This window comes from Balaenoptera physalus (genome assembly GCF_965194825.1).
Source record: "Balaenoptera physalus genome assembly, chromosome: 20".
In the NCBI taxonomy this organism is placed as follows: domain Eukaryota; kingdom Metazoa; phylum Chordata; class Mammalia; order Artiodactyla; family Balaenopteridae; genus Balaenoptera; species Balaenoptera physalus.
In genome coordinates this window covers 1832776-1853439 of record NC_138901.1, presented here as the reverse complement: position 1 = coordinate 1853439, position 20664 = coordinate 1832776, and the positions used below count along the sequence as shown (strand labels likewise).

The window sequence follows — 20664 nt, the reverse complement described above, 5'->3', positions numbered from 1 at the left end:
AAGGCATAGCAGTTTTTTGTTCACCGCTATATTCCCAAGGCTTTGAGCAGGGCCTGGCACATTGTAGGTGATGCTCCAAAAATACTGCTGAATGGATGAGTTAATGAGTGCCTCATTTTTCATTGACTTTTTCAAGAGCAAAAAAAAAAAATGGTACCTATTTACGATTACACTCAAGAGTCTGGTGCTTCTATGAAGCAGCTGGACGGCCTGAAAGCACTGTGCTCAAAACCTGCTGGTCCCAGGCTCGCCCCGCACTCCGTACCCCTCCCTCTCCCCTGCCTGAGTGAGCCAGAGCCCCCTAATCAGCTGCTCCTTTAACCCCGTCCTGTCTGCCCTCAGGCGACCTACATGCAGAGGCGGGTCCAAATCCAAAGCTGAACCCCAGGAGCTGTGCGAACAAAGAAGAGAAAGGGAAATCTCTCCCAGCAGCCTCAGGAGCAGCGGATTAAATCTCCACAATCAACTTGATGTGCCCTGCATCTGGGGAATACCTGAATAGACAACGAATCATCCCAAAATTGAGGCAGTGGACTTTGGGAGCAACTGTAGACTTGGGGTTTGCTTTCTGCATCTAATTTGTTTCTGGTTTTATGTTTATCTTAGTTTAGTATTTAGAGTTTATTATCATAGGTAGATTTGTTTATTGATTTGGTTGCGCTCTTCCTTTTTTTTTTTATATTTCTATTTCTTTTTCCGTTTTCTCTTTTTGTGAGTGTGTATATGTATGCTTCTTTGTGTGATTTTGTCTGTATAGCTTTGCTTTTACCATTTGTCCTAGGGTTCTGTCTGTCCGTTTTTTGTTTTGTTTTGGTTTTTTTTAGTATAGTGTTTAGTGCTTGTTATCATTGGTGGATTTGTTTTTTGGTTTGGTTGCTCTCTTCTTTCTTTCTTTTATTACTTTTTAATTTTTTTATTTTTAATAATTTTTAAACTTTTTTATTTTAATAACTTTATTTTTTTCTTTCTTTCTTTCTTTCTCCCTTTTCTTCTGAGCCAAGTGGCTGGCAGGGTCTTGGTGCTCCGGCCGGGTATCAGGCCTGAGCCTCTGAGGCGGGAGAGCAGAGTTCAGGACACTGGTCCACCAGAGACCTCCCAGCACCATGTAATATCAAACAGCGAAAGCTCTCCCAGAGATCTCCATCTCAACGCTAAGACCCAGCTCCACTCAATGACCAGCAAGCTACAGGGCTGGACACCCCATACCAAACAACTATCAAGACAGGAACACAACCCCACCCATCAGCAGAGAGGCTGCCTAAAATCATAATAAGGTCACAGACACCCCAAAACACACCACCAGATGTGGTCCTGCCACCAGAAAGACAAGATCCAGCCTCATCCACCAGAACACAGGCACCAGTCCCCTCCACCAGGAAGCGTACACAACCCACTAAACCAACCTTACCCACTGGGGGCAGACACCAAAAACAATGGGAACTACAAACCTGCAGCCTGCGAAAAGGAGACCCCAAACACAGTAAGTTAAGCAAAATGAGAAGACAGAGAAACACACAGCAGATGAAGGAGCAAGGTAAAAACCCACCAGACCTAACAAATGAAGAGGAAATAGGCAGTCTACCTGAAAAAGAATTCAGAGTAGTGACAGTAAAGATGATCCAAAACCTTGGAAATAGAATGGAGAAAATACAAGAAATGTTTAACAAGGACCTAGAAGAACCAAGGAGCAAACAAACAATGATGAACAACACAATAAGTGAAATTAAAAATTCTCTACAAGGAATCAATAGCAGAATAACTGAGGCAGAAGAACAGATAAGTGACTTGGAAGATAAAATAGTGGAAATAGCTACCGCAGAGCAGAGTAAAGAAAAAAGAATGAAAAGAATTGAGGACAATCTCAAGCCAGAAGGGAGTGGCATGATATACTTAAAGTGATGAAAGGGAAGAACCTACAACCAAGATTACTCTACCCAGCAAGAATCTCATTCAGATTCGATGGAGAAATCAAAAGCTTTACAGACAAGCAAAAGCTAAGAGAATTCAGCACCACCAAACCAGCTCTACAACAAATGCTAAAGGAACTTCTCTAAGTGGGAAACACAAGAGAAGAAAAGGACCTACAAACACAAACCCAAAACAATTAAGAAAATGGTCATAGGAACATACATATCAATAATTACCTTAAACGTGAATGGGTTAAATGCTCCAACCAAAAGACACAGGCTTGCTGAATGGATACAAAAACAAGACCCATATATATGCTGTCTACAAGAGACCCACTTCAGACCTAGGGACACATACAGACTGAAAGTGAGGGGATGGAAAAAGATATTCCATGCAAATGGAAATCAAAAGAAAGCTGGAGTAGCAATACTCATATCAGATAAAATAGATTTTAAAATAAAGAATGTTACAAGAGACAAGGAAGGACACTACGTTATGATCAAGGGATCAATCCAAGAAGAAGATATAACAATTATAAATATATATGCACCCAACATAGGAGCACCTCAATACATAAGGCAACTGCTAACCGCTCTAAAAGAGGAAATCGACAGTAACACAGTAATAGTGGGGGACTTTAACACCTCACTTACACCAATGGACAGATAATCCAAACAGAAAATTAATAAGGAAACACAAGCTTTAAATGGCACAATAGACCAGATAGATTTAATTGATATTTATAGGACATTCCATCCAAAAACAGCAGATTACACTTGCTTCTCAAGTGTGCACGGAACATTCTCCAGGATAGATCACATCTTGGGTCACAAATCAAGCCTCAGTAAATTTAAGAAAATTGAAATCATATCAAGCATCTTTTCTGACCACAACACTATGAGATTAGAAATCAATTCCAGGGAAAAAAAACCATAAAAAACACAAACACATGGAGGCTAAACAATACGTTATTAAATAACCAAGAGATCACTGAAAAAAGAAAAGAGGAAATCAAAAAATACCTAGAGACAAATGACAATGAAAACACGATGATCCAAAACCTATGGGATGCAGCAAAAGCAGTTCTAAGAGGGAAGTTTATAGCTATACAAGCCTACCTCAAGAAACAAGAAAAATCTCAAATAAACAATCTAACCTTACACCTAAAGGAACTAGAGAAGAACAAACAAAACCCAAAGTTAGCAGAAGGAAAGAAATCATAAAGATCAGAGCAGAAATAAATGAAATAGAAACAAAGAAAACAATAGCAAAGATCAATAAAACTAAAAGCTGGTTCTTTGAGAAGATAAACAAAATTGATAAACCATTAGCCAGACTCATCAAGAAAAAGAGGGAGAGGACTCAAATCAATAAAATTAGAAATGAAAAAGGAGAAGTTACAACAGACACCACAGAAATACAAAGCATCCTAAGCGAATACTACAAGCAACTCTATGCCAATAAAATGGACAACCTGGAAGAAATGGACAAATTCTTAGAAAGGTATAACCTTCCAAGACTGAACCAGGAAGAAATAGAAAATATGAACAGACCAATCACAAGGAATGAAGTTGAAACTGTGATTAAAAATCTTCCAACAAACAAAAGTCCAGGACCAGATGGCCTCACAGGTGAATTCTATCAAACATTTAGAGAAAAGCTAACAGCCATCCTTCTCAAACTCTTCCAAAAAATTGCAGAGGAAGGAAAACTCACAGACTCATTCCACGAGGCCACCATCACCCTGATTCCAAAACCAGACAGATACTACAAAAAAAGAAAATTACAGACCAATATCACTGATGAACATAGATGCAAAAATCCTCAACAAAATACTAGCAAACAGAATCCAACAACACATTAAAAGGATCATACACCATGATCAAGTGGGATTTATCCCAGAGATGCAAGGATTCTTCAATATATGCAAATCAATCAATGTAATACACCATATTAAGAAACTGAAGAATAAAAACCATATGATCATCTCAATAGATGCAGAAAAAGCTTCTGACAAAATTCAACACCCATTTATGATAAAAACTCTCCAGAAAGTGGGCACAGAGGGAACCTACTTCAACATAATGAAGGCCATATATGACAAACCCAGAGCAAACATCATTCTCAATGGTGAAAAACTAAAAGCATTTCCTCTAAGATCAGAAACAAGACAAGGATGTCCACTCTCACCACTTTTATTCAACATAGTTCTGGAAGTCCTACCCATGGCAATCAGAGAAGAAAAAGAAATAAAAGGAATACAAATTGCAAAAGAAGAAGTAAAACTGTCAGTGTTTGCAGATGACACGATACTATACATAGAGAATCCTAAAGATGCTACCAGAAAAGTACTAGAGCTAATCAATGAATTTGGTAAAGTTGCAGGATACAAAATTAATGCACAGAAATCTCTTGCATTCCTATACACTAATGATGAAAAATCTGAAAGAAAAATTAAGGAAACACTCCCATTTACCACTGCAACAAAAAGAATAAAATACCTAGGAATAAACCTACCTAGGGAGACAAAACACCTGTATGCAGAAAACTATAAGACACTGATGAAAGAAATTAAAGATGATACAAACAGATGGAGAGATATACCGTGTTCTTGGATTGGAAGAATCAATACTCTGAAAATGACTATACTACCCCCAAAGCAATCTACAGATTCAATGCAGTCCCTATCAAATTACCAATGGCATTTTTTACAGGACTAGAACAAAATATCTTAAAATTTGTATGGAGACACAAAAGACCCCGAATAGCCAAAGCAGTCTTCAGGGAAAAAAATGGAGCTGGAGGAATCAGACTCCCTGACTTCAGACTATACTGCAAAGCTACAGTAATCAAGACAATATGGTACTGGCACAAAAACAGAGATATAGATCAATGGAACAGGATAGAAAGCCCAGAGATAAACCCATGCACCTATGCTCAACTAATCTACGACAAAAGAGGCAAGGATATGCAATGGAGAAAAGACAGTCTCTTCAATAAGTGGTGCTGGGAAAACTGGACAGCTACATGTAAAAGAATGAAATTAGAACACTCCCTAACACCATACACAAAAATAAACTCAAAAGGGATTAGAGACCTAAATGTAAGACTGGACACTATATAACTCTTAGAGGAAGACATAGGAAGAACACTCTTTGACATAAATCACAGCAAGATCTTTTTTGATCCACCTCCTAGAGTAATGGAAATAAAAACAAAAATAAACAAATGGGACCTAATGAAACTTAAAAGCTTTTGCACATCAAAGGAAACCATAAACAAGACGAAAAGACAACCCTCAGAATGGGAGAAAATATTTGCAAATGAATCATTGGACAAAGGATTAATCTCCAAAATATATAAACAGCTCATGCAGCTCAATATTAAAAAAACAAACAACCCAATCCAAAAATGGGCAGAAGACCTAAATAGACATTTCTCCAAAGAAGACATAAAGATGGCCAAGAAGCACATGAAAAGCTGCCCAACATCACTAATTATTAGAGAAATGCAAATCAAAACTACAATGAGGTATCACCTCACACCAGTCAGAATGGGCATCATCAGAAAATCTACAAACAACAAATGCTGGAGAGGGTGTGGAGAAAAGGGAACCCTCTTGCACTGTTGGTGGGAATGTAAATTGATACAGCCACTATGGAGAACAGTAGGGAGGTTCCTTAAAGAACTAAAAATAGAATTACCATATGAGCCAGCAATCCCACTACTGGGCGTATACCCCGAGAAAACCGTAATTCAAAAAGACACAAGCACCCCAATGTTCACTGCAGCACTATTTACAATAGCCAGGTCATGGAAGCAACCTAAATGTCCATCAACAGATGAATGGATAAAGAAGATGTGGCAATGGAATATTACTCAGCCATAAAAAGAAACGAAATTGAATTATTTGTAGTGAGGTGGATGGACCTAGAGTCTGTCATACAGAGTAAAGTCAGAAAAAGAAAAACAAATACCATATGCTAACACATATATATGGAATCTAAAAAAAAAAAAGGTTATGAAGAACCTAGGGGCAGGACAAGAATAATGATGCAGATGTACACAACGGACTTGAGGACACGGGGAGGGGGAAGGGTAAGCTGGGACGAAGTGAGAGAGTGGCATGGACATATATACACTACCAAATGTAAAATGGATAGCTAGTGGGAAGCAGCCGCATAGCACAGGGAGATCAGCTCGGTGCTTTGTGACCACCTAGAGGGGTGGGATAGGGAGGGTGGGAGGGAGACGCAAGAGGGAGGGGATATGGGGATATATGTATACGTATAGCTGATTCACTTTGTTATACAGCAGAAACTAACACACCATTGTAAAGCAATTATACTCCAATAAAGATGTTTAAAAAAAAAAAAAAAAAAGCCCTGCTGGTCCAGGGACTTCCCTGGTGGCGCAGTGGTTAAGAATCCACCTGCCAATGCAGGGGACATGGGTTCGAGCCCTGGTCCAGGAAGATCCCACATGCCGCAGAGCAACTAAGCCCGTGCACCACAACTGCTGAGCCTGCGCTCTAGAGCCCATGAGCCACAACTACTGAGCCCACATGCCACAGCTACTGAAGCCCGTGCACCTAGAGCCCATGCTCCATAACAAGAGAAGCCACCACGATGAGAAGCCGGTGCACCACAATGAAGAGCGGCCCCCGCTCGCCGCAAGTGGAGAAAGCCCCGCACAGCAATGAAGACCCAACGCAGCCAAAAATAAATTAAACTAAATAAATAAATTTGTTAAAAAAAACCCTGCTGGTCCAACATCTGAGATGGGTCTCAAAGGGCAGTAAGGTCCTATATGGGCAGGTCAGCTCTGAGGAAGAAAACATAAATCCATCAGAGACTAAACAAACAGTGGGAAGAAATCACCACTAGGGTAGGTACGTCAGTCTTCCATATCTGCTGGTTCCACATCTGAGGAGCCAACCGAGGACTGAAAACATTTGGAAAAAAAAACTTCCAGAAAGTTCCAAAAAGCAAAACTTGAATTTCCCACACTCCTGGCAACTATTTAAATAGCATTTACATTGTAGTTACAACTATTTATATTGTATCCGGTATTATAAGTGATCTATGGATGATTTAAGGTATACTGGAGGATGTGCATAGGTAATATACAAATACTACACCATCTTATATCAGGGACTTGAGCATCCACAGATTTTGGTACTGGGGGCAGGGGCAGGTCCTGGAACCAATCCTCCTGCAGATACAGGGAGACTGAATGCGAACGGAATGCTGTGAGTTTGAACATACTGCTGGTGTGGAATTTGTTTTAACTTAACCTATTTTCCAGTAGACTTTTTTTTCATGATGCCTGCCCCCTCACCCGCACCAGACCGCACACAGCTTGTGGGATCTTAGTTCCCTGGCCCGGGCCCTTGGCGGCAAAAGCACGGAGTCCTAACCACTGAACCGCCAGAGAATTCCCTCACGATGCTTTTTTTTTTTTTTCCAGTGGCTCAACTGGTAGCAAGTGCTTTTCTATATATTGAGTCTCTCTTTTTTTTTTTTTTTTTTGGTGCTAAAGCAAAGCACTGTGATTTCTCTGACATTGAGCAACCCCAGATGGCCCAACTTGAAAAGAAAAGAGGTTGAAAGAAAGTTTAATCTTATAAGCTCTTCTATAAACAATGTGAAAAAAAATTGGTTAGGTGTCTGGCTTGTGGTATTTTACTTCTTATGAGGTCATACAGCACGGTGACAACAGAGCAGAACCTGAAATTGGGGAGATCTGGTCCCATTTCTGCCATTGGCGTAACTAACTACACAAGAGTTTACTTCGCTACTGCGGGCTTGTTTGCACATAAACACTTCCCAACTTTGCTTTCCAAAAGTGGAAAGGACGCACCAGGCCCTTGGCAATGGGAGGAGAGAGTAAAAAACCATCCGCCACAGGGAATAACTCCAAGACCCCAGAGCAAATCTACAGGGAATCCAGAGGCCCTTACAGTGTTCCCCACCTTTCAGCCTGAATGTACACACTGTCCAAAGACCCCGTGACCTTTTCCTTTCAAAAGCCTCACTCCCTTGTTACTTCAGCTTCATAGGGACATCTTTCCATGCATACTAGAAATCGGTCCTAATTGAGCTCTGCCCTGTCCAATACAGCAGCCAGGACCCGTGGGACCTGTTGACCACTTGAAATGCGGCCAATGGGAACTGAGAGGCGCTGCCCCAGTAAAATACATGCGGAATTTGAAGACTTAGTAGGTGAAAATAACGTGAAGTTCTCAGATAAGTCAGAGAAAGACTAATGCTGTATGACATCACATACACGTGGGCTTTACAAGAGCAGAACTGATACAAATAGGGAAGAGAATGGTGGTTATCAGGGGCTAGGGGAGGGCGAACAAGAGCGAAGCGGTGTAAGGATCCAAATTCGCAACTAGTTGATAAATAAATCCTGGAGATTAGTGCACAGTACAGGGATGACACAGACAACAATACCGTATTATAAACATCAAACCTGCCAGAAGACTAGGTCTTAGTTATTCCCAGACACACACACACACACACACACACACACACACACACACACGCAAGGAATGCAAAATATGTAAGTCTTATACCCATCACCCGTTGGTAATATTCTGGACGTACTGGAGTACGCAGACTACATGATTACATTAATTTCACCTGCTTCTCTCTGCACGCTCTCAAGGGGCTCCTAGAAACATGCCCTGCCACAGTGGCTTGTGTTACACCGGCCGGAGCCGCTCTGATCACCCATCGGAACCGAGGCAAGGAATGAGGTTAAGGCTCCACAGGCCTCGGCACCGCTGGGTCCGCGCGGATGCACTCACGGCTCTGCGTCCGCGCCCCTCGCCCGCCGGCCTCCAGCCCCGCCTGCGGCCCACGTGGCTGCGCTGCGCTCGGTTGTCCGGTCCCGCAGCAGGGAGGCCCGCTGCGCCCCTCGGTCCGGTCGGTCCGGACGGGGGAGCCCCGGGCGGAAGCTGCCGGGCGCTTCCTGCGGGGGAGAGGGAGGAGGAGGGAGAGAGGGAGGAGGGGGGTCGGGGGACCGGGATGGGAGCGCGCTCGTTCACGGCGCGGGCATCTCTGCTGTGGGGCGGGGTCCGCGCTTGGCCTCCCGCTTTAGTCTCTGCAGCCTGAACTGAAAAAGTAACCCTTCCCTTGACCCGAGAGACACTGCTGAGTCCCTGGGCGCCACCGTGAACTCTCCAGATTCAGTCTTCTAGAATGGTGTTCACCCGTGGAAAATTACTCTCTTTACTCCCAAATACCTTGTTCCTCCAGCATTTGCAGAGCAAAAGCTGCGTAGGTTTCTGTTTGTCACTAAGTGAAAATCATTCTTAAAAACTACAAAGATTTACCTACAGTGTATAAATTTAGTTGCAGGAAACAAATTATCTTTTGTAATTTAACCCTAAGAAATGTTCCAAAAGTAAATGCAATGCAGTAATTGGTTATACACACTTCAGTGATGATTTCTAAATAAGTGCCCATGACCTAAAACTTCCGCTGGTCCAACTTGTGACAAGAGTGAATGATTTGTTTCAATAGACCTTTTTCCTGGTCTCACAGTGCAGAGGCGGTGCAAACAGGCTTCTATCTTGACCAAATAACTGTAACCCCCAAATGACACACACAGCCAAATCTGAGTTCTTTTAGGCTTGTAACTAACGCCGACCACAGGACTAAAGCTGTGCTTACCCTGCAGGAAAAGGAAAGGAAACTGAACGGGAGTGGAGAAGAGCTGAAGCACACGACTCCAGGAAGACACACAACACGCAATACAATCTATCAAAGTCCACGCTGCACTGGGTTCGCTCTGCAGTATCAGAATGACCAAGCGTCTGCCCTCCAGTTAGTTTTAACAGCAAACCACCATTTTCTAAATGACTCAGGGAGGTTTAATTGAGTAGGAGAGTGAATGGGAGAGAAACCGTTGATTCGGTTCTAAAATGTGCTTTAAATCATACTGCAATAAATACAGTGAAAGGATTTAGGCATCGACGTTAAAAAATCACCTTTAGTTTCACCCTCAAGACTAAAGGAGAACTGGGAACTCTGCTCAGCATGCAGTCACGTGATTTGCTCTGATTTCTGGATTTCCGGGAGACGCGGATGCAGCTGAGGCAGGCTCTCAGGTCTGAGGTCTTCGCCCTGTTCCCTACCGTGGGAATCCAGCCCATGTTCCCAGCCAGACAGGCTGTGGTGGGCATTCCTGGCACACCCACGGGGAACCCCACCCGACACTCTCCCTCAAAGAAACAATGCGACAGAAAAAGTGCGACACTCACAACCGTAAGGACCAGTATGTAAGAGGGAAGAACAAACCTGACTCCATACTGGATCTGTATCTTTCACTTTAACCTTCCTGCTCTACAGCTTCTGCTCCAATTTAAGAATGTTGCCTAGAGCCTGAAATATACAGAAGAGCCCATTCTCAAGGCTCTGACCTTTAAGGGTGTAACACTTTTTCATTCATATACAGAGGAAAAGCTGCAGAACAGAATAACATTTATCTTGTTGGAGGTTTACAGGAACGTGGTGACCTGACCTACGGGGACAGCTGCAAGAACAAAGGATTCTGACACCAAGAAGTTTGCAACAACCAACCACGCCCCCGCCCCTTTTGGTATAAAAGCAGCCTGAATTCTAACTCCTTTGGGACACTAGTCCACCATCTTCCCGGTCTGCTGGCTTTCTGAATAAGGTCACAAAATTCCTTGCCCCCAAAACTCGCCTCTCGACTTACCGGCCTGCTGTGCCGGCCAGCGGTTCAACCTTGGACTCGGTAACAACTACAACAAATTATCTGCAAGACCCCTCACAAAGGGCTCTCTCTGTGAAAGCTGAGAACTGCAATGTCCCCACAAGCATCCAAGGCTGGCGTAGTGCAAGTACCACGGGCATTTTCACTGGAAAATGTTCTTGAGAGGAGGTCATAGTTTAAGCTGCTAGAACTGAAGCGAGCTGCTGCTTCTTTCAGGGATGAGCTAACAGTCAGCAAAGGAAAAGAAGAGGTAAGGCAGCGCCCAAGGGCGGAAAAGTCTGCAGAACAGCAGAGGGGTGTGAATGGAGAAAGTGACCTGGCCCGGTCAGCAGACCCGGAGCACCTCTTTCTAAAAACCACCAGAAATCCTCCTCTGGAAATTATGTTCCTTGGAAATCCTTTCTCAGGATGGGGAGAGCTATTTTTACAGGATTTGTTACTTACTACTTACTGCTGGCCCTAGCTCTCTCAGGAGACATAAATGTATCTGAAGAATGGAAATGTTGTGCTTGCTGCCACAGACCAGGCTACTAAGACAGAAGAGAAAGAGTTTCGAGTTTTTATCATTGTAAATGAGCCTCAGTTCGAACTTCCAGTGCTTTAAAAAAAAATTCCACTCTGTTACTTTGACACAGCGCAGAATCAGTGTAACAGTTTATTCCAATGCAGTACAGTACTCCACCCAAATGAAAGCATAAAGTGCAAGTGTTTAATTACTCCTATTTGAAGGTTCTTATTTCTGAAGAACAGCAAGGCATTTTGTTATCCACTCTCTCCATTCCTTAAAGGCTTCCACAGGTTTGGGCAAACTCAGAGGATCCTCACGGCTACATTCCGGAGAAACTGTAGGTGTGTCAGTGGACTCGGCATCAACCCACCTCACCAGCGCCTTTAAAAACACGTTCACCTTTTAACAAATCCCAGCAAAACAGACTTCGGCAAGAGAAAAACATTAGCTTCCGAATCAAGTTATCTACATCAGTGACTTATGCTACCCCATGGAGATGTTCCATTTGATAAAGATGGTCATGAAGGTGAGACCATGCTTGTCAAAGGGCACGCACCAGAAACATGCCAGCTGTGAGCACACAGGACAGTCATGAGGATGCACAGGAGAGAAGATTAGACAGAATTACACTTAGTCCTCACAGTTTTTTGAAGGTGGGACGATAATTATTTTCTTTTCTCAACTTGCTAAGTGTTCCACAAGGCATTATACCGTGGTTGTAATTTGATGGGGATATGTATACACCTGTTAGGTGTACACATAGGCATGGCACATATACATATGTGACGACACACATGTAGACATGGACTGCAGTCGCTATGTTTGTGGACACACATTCACTTGCACATCGAGATTACTTTCCCTCCTTCTTAAAATCACGCCTTCCTCCTAATGAATATCATACCCTTGTCCCATATGTGGAAAGATAAATCACTTCCACATATTCATAGTTTTTGGGGTTTTTAAATGTAAATTTATTATTATTATTTTTTAAATTTATTTATTTATTTATTTATGGCTGTCTTGGGTCTTCATTGCTGTGTGCAGGCTTTCTCTAGTTGTGGTGAGCAGGGGCTACTCTTCATTGTGGTGCATGGGCTTCTCATTGCGGTGGCTTCTCTTGTTGTGGAGCACGGGCTGCAGGCGCACAGGCTCTAGAGCGCAGGCTCAGTAGTTGTGGCTCACAGGCCCTAGAGCGCAGGCTCAGTAGTTGTGGCGCACAGGCTTAGTTGCTCCACGGCATGTGGGATCGTCCTGGGCCAGGGCTGGAACCCGTGTCCCCTGCATTGGCAGGCGGATTCTTAACCACTGCGCCACCAGGGAAGTCCCTTCATAGAATTTTTAAACATGAACTTTGCCTCGCTTATCAATATTTATTCTGCTCTGCGAAGTCAAGCTCTCTGGCCCTAAACGAACGGGAGACACAGAAACCTCTTCCACCATTTCTCATTGAATTTTAAGTGTAAGGCAAGTCAAAGTTTTTAAGAAAGATATTTCTTTGCATTTTTTTTTAAACCACAGCTTCCTGCCTACCTTTGCACTAATTTCCTCTGATAAATCACCTCCAGAGAAGGGCCTAATAGAAAATGGTAGTTTGCTACTTAAATAACCACTTCCCCCTTTATGGCTTCCCCCACTTACTTTGTATCTGTCTTTAAGGTGGAAGCCGATAGCACTCTGCAACTTGCGTAAACAGATAGGGCAAAGGTCGAGGGGACGCTGGTCAGCTTCTTCCAAGTGGTTGGAGCCTTGCATCAGGCATGCGAGCCACTGGCAGTGCCGAAGTCCAAAGATATGTCCAATCTCATGGGTTAAAGTCTGCAAGACATTCACATGGAGGCTTACAGCGCCACGGTCATCGGCAACAAGGTACACCCCCTTCTTTTGCATGCTCTTCCAAGAAACCAATTCACAGGAATGAGCTCCCTTACCATCACCACCAAAACCTCAGTCTGCCCAAAGACTTAGACCCTCATTTCCCTGAATGTCTTACTGCCTTCCTCTCTGGGCTTCATTACTTCCCCACCAGGGCTTCTCCACCTCGACACCACTCACACGTTGGACAGGATCATTCCTTGGCGGGGTCGGGGCGGGGTGTCTTGAGCATGGTAGGGTGTTGAGCAGCAGCCCTGGCCTCTACCCACTAGATGCCAGTAGCATGCCCTCCCCCGCTGTGACCACCAGAAATGTCTCCAGACACGGCCAAATATTCCCTGGGTGGCAAAATCACCCCTGGTTGAGACCACTGCTCTGGACCAGAGGGGTGCTTGCTAACATTTAGATTCTGAGGCCCTTCCCCCAGAGATGCCGAGTTGGTAGGTAGGAGGGGAGGAGCTTGAACTGCATGTTAACAAGCACATTAATGCAGGGAACGTACAGCTGACCCTTGAACAAGCGGGGGTGGGGCACCGACCCCCCTGCAGTCGAGAACCTGCTCTGGCTTTACAGTCAGCCCTCTGCATCCGCAGTTCCGCGGGCCCTTGAGGTAGGGCAGTACCTATGGCGCCAGTGAGAAACACCACACAGCAGCGGACCCATGCAGTTCAAAGCCATGTCGCTTAAGGGTCGGCTGTACTCTGAAACCGTCATTCCATCAGGTGTCGTTCTCTACCCCGACACACAGCAGTGGTGAAAGCGGAAAAGCCCGTCTGGCTATGAAGAAGGGGGGAAACGAGGAGACAGGCTTTCCACAGAGCAGGGCAGGGGGAGCCACGAGGAACCAGCAGCTGCAGTAGGCGGCCCGGAGCCCAAGGGGAAGGCCGTTCCCCGCCAGGGGCCAGAGCGCAGGGCTCCCGCAGGCCCCCGGGAGTTAGCCCGACTTGACGAGCACGGCGTCCCTACCCGCCCAGAATTCTGGAATTAAGCTAATGGTCAGGAGACGGGTACAGCCAAGGCCGCGTGTAACTAATAGGACAAAAAACTGTCACAGATACTGTACATTTCAGTATGAAGGTACCATTTACATTCTGGTTTTATTGGTAACTTCAGTCAAGCAATATCCACCAGAAGTATACAAATGACACAAACTCATTTATGAAACCACCTTAAGGACCGCGGATACGTAAGTTCAGGGGATCGAGATCTCTTAAAACAACACTCCTGAAAAAAAAAAAAAAAAAAAAAAAACACTCCGGGGGACGGTTTGAACGGCTCACCTTACAGGACCGAAGCAGCAAAACACTAGTCACTTCAGGAACGTAATAATTATCAAAAACTGAGTAGTCACTTGAAGATTTCTTCTGCAGCTTCTTCAGTTTGCCTTCGTAGTGTGAGCTGTAAAAATCACTGCCGTACCTGGCAAAGCTGAATATCCCCACACCTAGGAAAAGAGGACAAACAATGACAGAATAAGAGGAAGATTCCTGAGGAAAAGACTAAAAAAGAGCCCGCTCGGGCACCTGGCTGGGGAGTGCCCATCGGTCCCAGTGAGTGCCCGCAGCCCCACTAAGCTCGGCTAAGGTTTGCCCAAAGGAAACTTCTGCCCCAGATTTCCCGATCAGAATCTTCCGCTATCCAATCTGCTCTGCTCTGTAAAACTCAATGATCTTGACGTCAAGTTCTTGAGAAATTGTAAGTTCCAGAGAGTTTTTTTCCCCACAAAAGAAGTCATTTTTGGGGGAATTCCCTGGCGGTCCAGTGGTTAGGACTCTGCGCTTTCACTGCCGTGGGCCCGGGTTCAATTCCTAGTTGGGGAACTAAGATCCCGCAAGCCAAGTGGCAAAAAAAAAAAAGAAGTCATTTTCTTAAATAGCCAAATCAGGTACTCCAAAAGGAGCGACAGAGTGACTGAACTGCAGGCTCATGACCTCACTCTGGAAGATCACGGTAAACAGATCTCGGTGCCGTGCATGTCACTGAGGGTCCCGTCCTTCCCTTGTGCCCTGCTATACAGGAAGACATCCGGCCACTGCCCCACTGCCTTGGTGACCATGTCTGGACCCTGCCTTCAGACAGAAGAACCTCTCCTGTCCTCCCCCCCTGTAAACACAGCACAACTCTCTCTGCAGCTGTGCCCGTGACCAGAACAAACAGCCCTGTAACTGACTTCCTGTGGCACCTAGGCTAGTTTCAACCATCTCTGCCCAGAGAACACACTGACGCACCACTCATTCTAAAGGGCACTGACTGCTTTATAATTCCACTTGTTTACATTGTCGCTTTCATGTACGCCTCTTTCAGTTGCTCTTCGAAAGTAGTAAGGAACATTTGTGTTAAGGAAGTGAGCTCATAGTAAGTTTGTCCAACCTAATTTGATTCAAAAAGAATGCACCTCACCCCACCTTGGTATTTGAGATTTAGGGGAAGAGAGCATTCTGGAAGTTAAGAAAAAACTAAACCTACTCACGTCACAAGTGACCTCCTCTGACCAAACAAGTGTGGGTGTATTTCACTATAATACCTTCAGCAAGAACATTTTTTTCTTCTAATAATCCTACCAACAGATTATTTCCTTTGGTAATTAAATATTTCTCAATTTTAAAATACCAATCTTTATAAACTTGGAGAGAATGAAGTCACTTGTAGTAGGATACTGTCTCACTGCACGGCAGATCAACCCTGCTCTCCTACTACATCTTCTCTTACGTCACACAATATTTAAGAAACTTACTGAGAAAAAAAAAAAGAAATAGAAACATTTGGGGGGAGTGCTTCCTGACCTCCTCAAACGCATAAGATATATTAGTTAACAATATCTAGATAAACACATTGTTTAAAAATTTTTTTAATGGTTCCATCTCTATCAGGTTAATAATAAAAGGGGAAATAAAGATTGAGCTCATATAAATTTCTGATAGAAAACTTGTACAAAAACTCAGGGGGACAGCAGTGACCCAAGTCTGCGAGAGCGTGTGTTAGTAAGGTCATGGGGGCAGGGGGTCTGGCGCTGTAAGAATGTAAATGCAGAGTGAGGATGAAGGGCTGGGAGAGGATGAAGGGCTGGGAGGGAAGAGGAGGCTCCACGGCACCCTGGGCCCCCACCTCTGATGAACGGGGAGGAGAGGAGTGTCTCTAATAGGAAGAAACATTTGTTAGCGAGAGCTCCCACGCCAGCAAACCCTGGGGCTGATGTAACAGCCAGTCTATAACCTCTGTACTCATACAGGCCCTGGTACTTGCTCCCCATCCCTAGAACGCTAATGGACAATCATGCCCCTTAGTTTACTGGACTTTTCCCCTTCAAACCTGTTTTAGATCCTGGGGGATAAGGGTAGAAAAATAAGAGCAAAAACAGAGGGGTGGGGAGAAGGCAAAAAAAAAACACAAAATAGGCAAAAATACGATTTGCTTCTGGATCCTTTCCCACCCCCAGTGTTATCAAGCGGGTTCACAATGAGTCAAAGTTTATTTTATTTCAAGTCAAAGACTGAAATTGACCATAAATAAAATAACAAAATGTCCTGAGACACTGGATATGAAGCACACTTGTAAATCAGTCCACAGCTACCTCATCTGTGCAAGATTACTAAAAGAGCTGAAAAACAATTAGCAAGATTTTCGTTTATATTAATGACAATTCAAATATCCTTAACTTATTTAGTTCACCTTGCCACTGAATTACCTACATTTACCACCTGTTGTGCTGAACGCCTATATATGTGCCAGGCGTATGTACACACTTCTTACGGGTCAGCACTCTTATGTAAATGATCTCAAACTGACACTGTGAAATAGGTATTATTAGCTTCAAGGTCACACAGGCACTGAACGGCCAACCTGTGGAGAAACCCAGATCAAAGGGGTCTATCAACAGCATCCTTCCCTTTACGGCAGGATGCCACACCAGAAATACTATACAGTCTTAAGTATCAAAATTGTAATTGGTTGGAATTTTTTCCCTCTTTTAAAATCTTCAAATAGTCTCAAGTTGAGGAAGTGTCTACCAACAATGTCAAAAAGGAATACCATCTGTCAGAGAGGCCTGTCCAAAGACAAAATTCCAGGAGTCTCTTGGGTAAAGATCGATCATTGTTATTCCCACAACGCAAAAAGCATCTTCAGGTTTCCTCTTTTTTAAGAACTTCAGGATCTGCCCTATATAAAAAGAAACGCGCATGTGATATATATATACACACATATACGTATAGCTCAATTCACGTCGTAAAGCTGTTTAATTCACCTGCATGAATCTGTAGGTTCTGCGTGTTATCATTGATTCTAAAGGAACACCTCGTTGCAGAGACAGGAACTGGTTCTAGGAGTTTTACCGTCAAGCCATAGAAAAATGCTTCACAGTAGCCCTTGAGCCATTTCACATATTCTTCACTGATACTTCTGGTGTTTCCTAGCAATCCTATAATATGGAAGAAAATTTAAAGACAGACTATGAGATGATTAAAATAGCCTTTACCTCAGTCTAGAATTAGAAATTTGGAATTAGACACAAACCAACTGTAAATTTTCAATACACCTTTATCGTTCACTGAGGTGAATACGAATTAGAAAGAAACAAAACATCCTCTTTTAAGGCAGTTTGGCTACAAAACTTCCACCTTGGGAATGAACGTCAAAAATGATTATAAAGACTGCCCGCTTGAATGAGATCGACAAGCCAAACTATCCCTGGCAACAGCACCATTGCAAAACCAAACCAAAGCCAATACATACCAATGCACTGTATATAAATACTGTGCTTCTGTGGAGAAGGCGTCTTTCTGTAAGGATCGTTGAAAAACTCTTCAAAGTCTTGGGGAGCCTCAGGATGGGAGGTTATCCAGTCTGACTGCGAATGCAAAGTAATGGGTCCAAAGAGATCACTGTCTGGCCGGAAGGCTTTGTCCATCAGACGCTTTTCCCCAGCATCTAACTTCTCATACTGTGACACAAGCGCTGGGTTCTTTGAGATGAGAGCTGTCCTTAGTGTGTGTTCAGAGTGCCGTACTGTTTGCATCTACCAGAAAGACACAAGAAGTCAAATGTAAAATGCATATCCACACTGGTGACTTTAATCAATGTACGTCCTCCACAGACATCTTTTATTTCTCCCTAGCATGGAATGACGGATTGATTGCCAATGCCTTGGACTGATCACGCCAAATTACTGTTTGCTTTGCCCATTTCTAATCAATTTCTTGGGGGAGGGTCTCTGAAAGAGTGAAAAGACAACCATGAAATTCATTCCTCCATCTCTTAGGGAACCTGCTCCTATTATAAAACCTAGTGGTAACCATAAGACACGACCTGATTTCCCATTTCCTTCTGCCATTTGGGTAATAATATTACGAACTGACTCATCAGGGCCACGTGAAAAATACTCATCCTTTCCAGTGTGACTCAAAGATGCTCACGACCAAATGGAAAGAGAACTAATGTAAATCTTGCCGTTTCTGTAACTTAACTGCGGGCTGATAATATATCTCAGCCACTGAAGTTCGTCGTCTCCGGGTCGTGTCACCCTGAGGAAGACACCAGGTGACTAAAAGCCAGACCCACCGTGACAGGCCTCTTCCATTCACATCGCGTGCCTGCGCAGAGGTTTCATCCTTCCCTTTGAACGGGTCAGACAGCTGTTCCACCGCGAGGCTTTGTGAGTGAGGAAAGGAAAAAACTGGACGTCACTGTCTGGAACTATCATATTTTCTAATTATCGACATTTCCTCCACTTTAATGATAGACAATTGATGGGAAAGTTTAAGCGAATGGCTGTCCTGGCTGGACATCTGAACTCTGGAGTTCCAGAGTGTGGAAGAAATCCCCAAAACGAAGCTCTCTCTCGTCAAAGCTCTCCTACGAGCAGGGGCTCGTCCTCACTGCTCCACAATGGGCCGAAATGCGACTTCTCCTCCAGGACAACGTCCTGTCGTTCCACCCACCTTCAGGGAGAGGACGGCCCCCTCTCAAGTTTCTGTCTCACAAGGACCGGCATGTCCGGGCCTGGGAGGGAGCGCGTGGCGCCTTCACCCTAACAGTAAAAAGGCGGTGTCAAAGGTCAGGAGGCCTCCTTCGGCCTCCCAGGTGGGAGTCACTTCGGGGGATGGGGGCCCGAGAGCTGCCGGCGCGCCGGGACCGGAACCGGACGGCCACCCCCGCCGGGTGTCCATAGCAACTCGCTCCTTGGGCTCGGCCCCGCGCCAGCGCGACCCGGCCCGGTAGGGGGCGGCCTGGGGGATCCCCGGGGACTCTCGCTTCGTCTTTTCCACCCGAGGAAGCCTGGCCTGGCTCTCCCGAGACACACCCGCCCCCGCCGTCCTCCCCGCTTCCGCCACGGCTGCTCCTCCCACATCTTCCTCCCTCCCCACCGACCGCGACCGTCTCCATTCTCTACCAGCCGGCCGCCCGGCCAGGAGGCCCCAGCCCGGAGGCTCCAGCCCGGCCCCGCCAACCCCACCCCGCCAGCCTCACCCCGTCACCCTCACCCCGTCACCGTCATCCCGCCGGGCGTCGACACCACCCGCCCTGCGCCGTGCTCTGCGCCCGACGCCGTGCCCCGCCTCTTCGCGCGACGCCACGCCCCACCGTAGCACGCACGCTCCGTTATGCCCCGCCCCTTGGCGCCCTGTCACTGCCCCGCGCTCCATGCCCCGCCCCCGCCGCGCTCCGCGCTCCGCGCTCCGCCGTCGCGCTCCACGTCCGGCCGTCGCGCCCCACGCCCCGCCCGCGCGCCCCACGCTGCGCTCTACGCCCCGCCTGGCCGCGCGAGGCAGTCTCGGGGGCGTGGGGTTCGAGTCCTAGTGGCCGCCGTGGCCCCAGGTTCTCGAGCGAAGCGCGGTCACGAGGGGGCCACGAGGCGCTGAGATCCGCCCCGCGCTCGGCCTTTCCGCCCTGCCCTCCGGGGGCGCCGCTCTCCTGGGCGCCGCTCCCCGGCCGCGCCCGCGCCGCGGGGTCAGCTGCTCGTGCACGTGCTCGGCTGGCCGTGGGTGTGAGCAGAGCCCTCGGCGTGACAGAGTCCACCGGCGCGGAAGCGAGTCCGCGGCGGCCGCAGGTGGACTCACGGCCCGGAGCGGGGATGCGCCCACTGGCGGGCGGCGCGGAGGGGGCTTCCGGGACACGCGGCTCGGCGGCGCTTCTCTTCTCCCGGGATGCGCCCGCTGGTGTCTCCAGGCGCTGGAGACGGGCTGGGAAGTAGGAGAGGCGCCCGCGGGCGGTAGGACTGAAGCAGCTCTGCGGCCTCTGCGATCCCGAAGGCCCCCTTCAGCCCTGGGAGGTCGCGGGATCGAAGCGGGGGATCCCTCATCTCATCCGTGTGCTACCCCTTCGTGCGGCCAGCGCTCATCTCAACGTCGGGACGCGTGGACGGTCTGGCTGGCCAAGGCCACCGAGTGCTGCCAAGGAGACAGCGCCGCGCCATCAGCGTCCCCCTCTCTTCGAGGCGGGGGCCTCCGAAGAAGCCCCCGCCTCCCACTCGCTCCTTTCTGTCCAGCTCCCGTCATTCTTCCCCAGGTTCGCACCGCGCTCACCAGCCCCTCTGTCCTGACGGCTTCCTAGGAAGGAACCTGGGGAACATCTGGCCCTTTGTAATCCTCTTTCCTCAAACCCTTATTCACGACCTCATCTAAAGG

At 46.2% G+C, this 20664-nt stretch overlaps 2 protein-coding genes across 18 annotated transcripts in view; both read right to left on the bottom strand.

Annotated features, from left to right (window-relative positions):
* The window catches only part of ARSG (arylsulfatase G), a 116532-nt gene extending 107627 nt beyond the window's left edge, over positions 1-8905 (bottom strand). The window contains exon 1 of one of the 2 annotated variants that reach the window (XM_082441928.1): positions 8559-8905. The gene's annotated coding sequence lies outside the window, so the exon portion shown is untranslated. The remainder of the gene's footprint in view (positions 1-8558) is intronic. The other variant, XM_082441933.1, reaches the window with a different exon arrangement.
* A 2395-nt stretch (positions 8906-11300) lies between these two features.
* On the bottom strand, positions 11301-19659 carry AMZ2 (archaelysin family metallopeptidase 2). 16 transcript variants are annotated; one of them, XM_082441954.1, is made up of 9 exons: positions 19522-19594; positions 18979-19067; positions 18599-18688; positions 17774-18056; positions 17286-17459; positions 17072-17200; positions 14323-14486; positions 12809-12985; positions 11301-11548 (listed from the first exon to the last, which is right to left on the bottom strand). In XM_082441954.1, the coding sequence occupies exons 4-9, from the start codon at positions 18054-18056 to the stop codon at positions 11393-11395; spliced, it is 1083 nt and encodes a 360-aa protein (XP_082298080.1). In that variant the 5' UTR covers positions 18599-18688; positions 18979-19067; positions 19522-19594; the 3' UTR covers positions 11301-11392. The 16 variants fall into 16 exon arrangements, with proteins under 16 accessions (XP_082298080.1, XP_082298086.1, XP_082298084.1 ...); XM_082441960.1 differs by having other exon boundaries at positions 11301-11566; positions 19522-19542; XM_082441958.1 differs by lacking the exon at positions 19522-19594 and adding an exon at positions 19431-19488 and having other exon boundaries at positions 11301-11566.
* Between the last annotated feature and the right edge of the window lie 1005 nt (positions 19660-20664).